The sequence below is a fragment of the Sinocyclocheilus anshuiensis genome, unplaced genomic scaffold (genome assembly GCF_001515605.1).
Source record: "Sinocyclocheilus anshuiensis isolate Anshui unplaced genomic scaffold, SAMN03320099.WGS_v1.1 scaffold478, whole genome shotgun sequence".
Taxonomy (NCBI): domain Eukaryota; kingdom Metazoa; phylum Chordata; class Actinopteri; order Cypriniformes; family Cyprinidae; genus Sinocyclocheilus; species Sinocyclocheilus anshuiensis.
The window spans coordinates 562,514-570,616 of NW_015542376.1; the positions used below are offsets into that span (position 1 = coordinate 562,514).

Consider the following 8,103-nt stretch of genomic DNA (forward strand, 5'->3'; position numbering starts at 1 on the left):
ATTAAGAACTATGACTGGGACTGTCATATACATAACAATTATAATGAGAACACTATTATAATACAACGCTGTGAATTTTTACAGTTTAGTTGCTGTGTTTCTGCACGTTGTTACGTGAAGAACGCGTCCACAAAAGGAGTTCATTCAGAGCCGCGCAAACACGTTCATGCATTCGGGGCATTATGTGCAGATAGCCTATAAGTCGTAATATTAACGTTATGTTGTATAAATAACGAAGCGTATTCTATATGAGATAAGTGATGAGATAAATCCCATTGATTAAAAACCTGCTGCTTCATTTTACTAGTCATCTTCAGCGCGCGCAGCTCAAACCAGAAATGCAGAACATTAATAACTTCTGTCATATACATGACGTTATAATGAGAGCACTATTGTAAAAAATGTTGTGAATTCTTAGGGTTTCGCTGACGTTTAATGTTAACTATCTTTTAATCAAAACATAAAACATTATTTACCCTGTTTGTATCTGCGAGGCGTCCGTTACACATTTTCCCTGTGTGTTAACGTAATTATGACTGTCGAATGTCTGACTACTTGACTCTTGGTAATGTATTTTGCCCTGACCCCCAAAAGGCGGGGCAAAATACATTACCAAGATTCGAAAATTCCGATTCGACTATGAAAAGTCTGGGACACCCCTACTCTGATCATAGAGCTTCTACTTTGTAACTTCATCATTTAGGATATAAGACATAAATACAGACAAGAATGTAAACTGTATTAGTTATTAGTTATTCATCATGGTTTAAAGCTAAGAAACATGAGTTTAAGATTATAAAGCATTCTATCAGCCTCTTAAATTTCAAATAGGAGAAAACATCTAATCAAGCTTGAATGATTTTAAGGTTACATTGCTAGTACTAATACACAGCAGTAGTCACCTGATCCTGCTTTCCCTTCTCCATTTTTGTTATGAAACATTTATTGTGCTGTCTTTGTGAAAAGTAGCTTTTGGCTAAGTAGCTTTTGGAAAAGTGTTGACGTTTTATGCATCACAGTAAAGTGACCTAGAGTTTCTGAAGGTCAAAGGTCATGGCTTACCAACAGAGGAGATGTCTGTGAAATGTTCCTCTCCCTCTTCAGCACTGATGAGGTCATTTCTACCCTTTCTGCTCTTCGTTCTTTTCAGGACTGAACATAAAAATGCATAAATACACGAACACATACACACAAATATTATGAGAAAATATGAAACATTTCAATTCATCATCAGATCACATTCTTGGCAAATGTTTTTATGTCAATAAAACCGGAACCCATTTCTACTAACTGGTTGACAATTAATACTTGTTAATGCAAGTATTGGAAAACAATAAAAGCGACGAACAAAATCATAATAATGTAATGTCTTTGAATTATCTTTATTTTTAATTGATAGCTCTACTTGCTACTTAAGCTTCACATGAGTGTCTGGCAACAGTGAGGAATGTGTGACATTACAGGCCTGATCTTGCAGTGACTCAATCATGTACAAACATGAACTTGCATTCCTGCCCCTCTCACACTTTCACTTTCTCTCTCTACATATTCCATCTTCACTAAATGCATAGGTCCACTCGATGCCACTAATTACACCGGAAGATTTGGTAACTGCGGGTTTAATGACCTGCCCTCTTCCTGATAGTGAAGGTACAGAAAACATATTTTATGACATTCTGTTGTAAGATGAGCAGCTGGACAAAAATATATGACAATGTCAACTCATCAATAACAGCAGTTTAGCAGGTCACAAAATAACAAAGTACTGAATTTTTACATGATTAAATAGTATTTATTTTACAAAAATATTAAACGAATTGTATTGAAGTATTGAATAAACAATAAAATGTATGATTACAACATTATAGTTAAACAAGTAAATTTATATTAATAATACAACTAATACAACTAAAATACACCAAAATTGCAGCTGGTACTGAGAAAATGGCCCTACCTGCATTTTGAAAACAGTTGAACTAATGTTATGCTGCAGAAAATATAGTTAAGTTAGTATTATTGCTACTTAGCTAGTTAGTGCCCAACACTGTGTGACATGCATGTGTGTGTAACTAATCCAACTATCTTAGTCGTCAATTACTTCTGGTTTACAAAACAGCCCACATTGACAGAGATTATGGGCCTTCACAAAACAGAGAGTCTGTGAGAAAGTGCAATAGCTCACAGTGACAGTGTACGCAAGATGGACAATATGGCATTAGGGAAAAAACAGAACAAATATTTTCTATTTTTTTTGTCTTCACATAATTCATGATGAAACTGGAAGTTGAGGTATGACATATTGAAGGGCTCTTCTATCCGGATGTCCTTAGTTTATTCCAAAGCCACAATCCATAATTTGCCACTCGCTATCAGCTTTGTTAAATTAATTTCATCTGTTTTCAGGAGTACATTAGCATATAAAGATAACACTGACTTGACAATTTATTTCTTGTAACTTAAAAAAATACTTTAACCAGCCTTTGTACAGTATGGGTTCAATTATTATCTAGCAACTGTGCCCAGGTGAAAAGATCAAATTCTAAACACCACGCCAAAAGCCGCATTTTGCCACATTGTGCAAAATCAAGATCACATATGAGGGCTCATATAACAAGAGCTACTTTCCACTGGCCTGGTTTATCATATGATACTATGGTAAACCAGACTCATGGACCCTCGGCCTCTTTTCACCTGGGTTGTTCGGTTTCCACCTGTACCACGCACCATCCAGGGGGGATTTCTCCTCAGCATTCTGATCTTCCTCTGCCAGCAACACCTCCTCTGCAATGAACAAATATCACAGAGTACCAATATCAAAGATTGAAACCATTACAAATCACAAAGCTACTACAAAGCCACATGTTTAAATCCAACTAAATGGCAAAAAAGTATAAAATTAGACACTTTTGGCAAAGTTATACTTTTTTGGCACAAAAAATATAATGTAACTGCATACTGTCACCACTCCCTGAAAAGACTTTAGATACATTTCTGAGAATTGTTTGAAGCGCCTGTGTGTTAAGTAAATTCTAGTAAAGGTAGACATAATACCTGCTTTGCATATCCACTCCAGGTATCCGGTGAGCTCTCTCTCAATCTGCTGCTGTCTGCGGAGCTTCAAGAACTCCTGCCTCTTCTCCACTCGCTCTCTTTCTTTGGCAAACTCCCTAAGACCAAATACACATATACACCAACAATAATGCACTTTTTGAATTATGTGCACTACACTACTTGTATCAAAATTATTAGTGTTCCAGTTGTTGAAATGATTCTACACATTTTTCTAATCATATAATAATAATGTTAAATTTCAGTTTTCATATTTGCTAGTCATTTATTGATATTAAAAAGTAATGAAAAAAATATCTGAGCAAACATAAAACTAGTTTGATGTTATAGACAAAAGTGTGGAATAATTGAGTTTTTAATGTTTTTGAAAAAAGTTGCTTATGCTCACCAAGGCTGCTTTTGTTTGATCAGGCATACAGTACAAACCATGATATTGTAAAATATTATTACATCTACAAAGTATTCACTTTCCCTGCCGTGCACTGGTGCAGACATTCCACACCTCTCTCTTTGTTAAGTGCTCTGCGAAGGAGGAAGTAAGACATGGACAATGCTGGACAAAAAGCTGTTCTGAGCACTAACACCTATAGTATGAGGCACAATAACTTCCAAAAGGATTCAAACTAAACTGTAATCCATGTCTGAAACCTAAACTAGTGTAAAAGGATTATGCTGATAAGAACGGTTGGAAAACAAGGAAACAATACTAGGCATGAAAAAAATCATTGTGAGGTGAGCACATAGAGGTGTGGTCTGTTTTTTGAAAGAATTATATTAATGCTATTTCCTTTTAAAAACCTGTGATTCACTATTCAGCATTCACTATGCTGGCAGGCAGATTCAAATGTGTTGCACACAGACTTGGTAAATAACCCCATATCGGAGTGGAGAAAAGGTAAGTGAAGTTGTAATTATTTGCATGCATGTATGCTTATACATTTACAGTTAAATCAATGTAGGTATTGTTCGTTCACTTAATTATTTGCATGCAAGTACAAGAAATGGAATGAGAGTCTCAATTAGTGTAAAGATGATTAGCTTATGTTGTGTTAAATAATGCTTTAAGACAAGTCCTTTATAGCTGACATTTGAATAAATGGCACCAAATAAGTATTCAAGTAACGTTTGATGTTTTTTTAAGACATATGTAATTCTTTCAATTCCAATGCATGCTGCTTTGCAATTACCGACTTCACATGGATACAGATATTAGAATATGAATTAGCAACAAATCACATTGCAAATCTCTGACATGGAAGAGAAAGTGATACCTTTACAGCAAATTGTAAACCACATGCGTCTGTGCGTGTGGTGTGACTCACAGCTTATATGAAACCAATAGTATATGCTATTGCTTGCAGTATAATTTGATAAAAAATTTATATTTAATGTTCTGTGAAGTTCTGTTAAGGACTTTTCCAGGACTCATGTTTTTTTCTCAGGAAAGTGAATTAAATGTTTGAAGAACACAAACATACTCATGAGCTTGTAAAAATATAATATTGAACAAAAACAAGGAATTCGGTGAAACTGTTGCATCAGAAAAGTCGCAAAAAGGCAAAACAAGACACGTGGCATGTTACGATTCAAAAGAAATTAACAAACCCTGCATAAAAAGTCTCAAACAAAAAAAGGGAAGATGTCAGAGCAACGGACAGAGCAAAACACAGAGCTTCTGGAAATTTCCCCTACATCTCATCACAGTAAGTTTTTGAATAGCTTTTCTGTATATATAATTTTTTGATGCAACGTCATCATAATGGTCTGGTTGATTAAAACAAATTTTTTTTATATATATATTTTTTTCTTTTCTAGCTGAAAAGTCACCTGAGATTAGAATCATATTGATTGGGGGTCGAGAGTTATTTGGAAGAGAAGCAAGTGGAAAAAGTACAACAGGAAACATCATTCTGGGCAGAAATGCTTTTGAAGTTGGAAGAAGAACCGCCCGGTCTTTTAAAGCAGAGGGAGAAGTACATGGAAGACATGTCACTGTGGTTGACACACCAGGCTGGTGGTGGCATTATTCTGTGGAAAACACTCCAAACTTTGACCGACTGGAAATCATGAGAAGTACAACACTGTGTCAACCTGGACCTCATGCCTTTCTTCTGGTCATTCCCAAAGATATAAGATTTGTACAAATGAAAAGAATGGCTTTGGAGAAACACTTACGAGTTTTTGTCTGAGACAGTCTGGAGTCACATCATTGTGTTATTCACCTCTATTGCTCCATATGATGACAACACCTTAAAAAATAGTCTTAGAAAATGGCCAGACCTCCAGTAGCTTCTACAGAAGTGTCAGAACAGATATCACACTCTTAATATTAACAACAGCAAAGACAGCTCTCAAGTGATCACACTGCTGGAAAAAATTGAGAAAATGATAGCTCAAAACAATGGTCAATACTTAACAATGGACAAAAGTGCCTTTGCACTGGATGAGAGAGAGGACACAACAACTAAAAGTGCCAACAAGAGAATTCTTGCTATGGAAACACGAAGAGCTGAATTCCAAGCACGCATTAGAGGTAAAAAGCTATTACATATATGCCTTACTGTATTTTAACAGTCAGTAAATATTACTACATGGCAAATGTTTAATTGACTTAAAATGAATTATTTTACAGAATACTGTAAAGTCTAATCACTGTTGATTCAATCACATTTACTGCCATGTAATCAGTACTTTCTCCTGTGTAGATGATCTACAAGATCTAACTCAAATACAAATTGTGATGCTTGGAGCATCATGGGCTTCAAGGAGCTCTGCAGGCAACCTCATTCTTGGAAAAGAAAGTTTTGAAGTTGGTGGACCAAGGACAACAGTGTGTTGTAATGTTAAAAATGCAGCATTGGATGAAAAACTGCTGACAGTGGTCGACACTCCAGGCTGGTACTACAACTATCCTGTTGAAAAGACACCAGAGATGGACAAACTGGAGATCAGACGCAGTGTGCATCTATGTGCACCTGGTCCAAATGCCATCCTGTTAACTATTCCCATTGCTATATCTTATGACAGGACAGTACACACAGCTGTTGAGGAACATATGAGTCTTTTAGGGGAAAAGGTCTGGAATCATACAATTGTGCTGTTCACGTGGGGAGACTGTCTTGGGGACACAACTATTGAAGAACGTATTGAAAAAGAAGACAAACATCTTGAGCTTCTGACTGAAAAGTGTGGGAACAGATACCATGTTTTTAACTGTAAGAATCACACTGACCGCACACAAGTCACAGAACTTTTGGAGAAAATTGAGGAAATTATGATGGAAAACAACAACTCTCACTATGTACCAGAGATGGAAAGCAATCCGTGTCTGGAAATTGACCTGATGCTGAAAACAACTAGAACAAACATGAAAAAGGTGAGAAGGGAAAGGGCTATCCTGCAGGAGTTGCTTAAGGGTAAGTGCACAACTTTATTTTCCATCTTGCATCTATGAAATTGCATAAAAGACACACATTGTTTATTTAGTATGACAATTATCTGAGGATAATATGCATGCTAATCACTTCTTTCTAAACACTAGAAAGGAAAAAACATTTTTCAGAACTGAGGATTGTGCTTCTTGGAGTTGAAGGAGTTGGGAAAGGTACATCAGGAAATATCATTCTGCAAGGACAATTTTTTGAGAATAGGCTGGGAAAGGTACTTCGTTCAATGATAAAGTGTTATCTTTATTTATAATTTTTTTGGTTCTATTATAAGAGCTAATTTTAATTGTAATGTTGTTTTTCTATGTAGGACTTTAAAATCATGAGAATAAGTCAATGTGTAATGCGACAGAGTAAAGTTGGAGGATGTCAAATCTCTGTGGTTGACACTCCAGGCTGGTCAACATCAACTCGAAATGCAAGAAAAGACATTTTAAACAGTGTGAAAGTTTGCTCACCAGGTCCACATGTATTCCTGCTAGTGCTGCCTGTAGATGAGGCTTTTACAGAGAAAACTCAACAAACAGTGATGGAGCTCATGGGCCTTTTTGGAGCGCGAGTCTGGAGACATACTCTAATTTTATTCACTGAGGGGCACTGGCTAAAGGACAGACCAATTGAGGAGTACATTGTGTATGAAGGAAAAGCCCTTCAGAGCCTGGTAGAAAGGTGTGAAAACAGATATCATGTACTAGTGAATGACTTGGGTAATAAATCTCAAGCCACTAAATTATTTGAGATGATTGAAGACACAGTAGCAAGAAACAGAGGGGAATACTTCACTCTAGAAAAGAAGAGGAGAGATTCAACATCCCAAAAATATGCAAGGTCAAAGACACTGACGGAAGAGACATGGAAAAAACATGAGGATGAACTCATAGAGAGGATGCTGGAGGTAGCAGTTGCAGACCTGGATGCTGAATCCAAGCAGCCATTTGCCAGACGCAGAGGAAGCTTTAGCTACTCAATCCCTAGTTGTAAGTTCTTGTAACTGTCTGGCTCTCAAACTTTGTGAAACAAGTTTATTGTTAATATAATAAATTACACAGGTGATTATTTCATTAAAGGGGTCATATCATGCGAATTCAAGTTTTCCTTTCTCTTTGGAGTGTTACAAGCTGTTCGTAAATAGATAAGATCCCTAAAGTTGCAAAGACTAAAGTCTCAAACCCAAAGAGATATTCTTTATAAAAGTTAAGACTGGTCCACGCCCTCCTAAAACGCCTCGTTTAAACACGCCCCCACATGTCTACGTCACGATGTGGGAAGATTTGCATAACGCCGCCCAAATGTTCACGCAAAGAATGAAGGCGTAACTTTATTGTTGCTGCCACCGCCGCCACCATGTTGTGAAGTGTGTTTCGTTGCGAAAGCGAAAATACTTTCTAATGTTTGGCCTTCCAAAAGAGGACACGACTAGAAATCAGTGGTTAAGTTGTATTTACAACACTGTTCCAGAACAGTTCAATCCAAATATTCAGATGTGTGCAGCGCAATTTATGGAGGACTGTTTCCTGATCCTGGTAGAGTAGACTACAATGCCGGCTGTTCTGACTCACAGACTGTAAGTACGTTTTCATATTTAAAG

The 8,103-nt window shown here is 36.7% G+C and overlaps 1 protein-coding gene across 1 annotated transcript in view; it reads right to left on the reverse strand.

The window, feature by feature from the left end:
* LOC107692312 (voltage-dependent N-type calcium channel subunit alpha-1B-like) overlaps positions 1-8,103 on the reverse strand; it is a 94,701-nt gene that overhangs the window by 26,201 nt on the left and 60,397 nt on the right. Inside the window, exons 6-8 of the mRNA XM_016491297.1 lie at positions 3,052-3,167; positions 2,725-2,781; positions 1,063-1,152 (exon numbers count right to left, since the gene is read on the reverse strand). Coding sequence (XP_016346783.1) covers positions 1,063-1,152; positions 2,725-2,781; positions 3,052-3,167 — 263 coding nt within the window. The remainder of the gene's footprint in view (positions 1-1,062; positions 1,153-2,724; positions 2,782-3,051; positions 3,168-8,103) is intronic.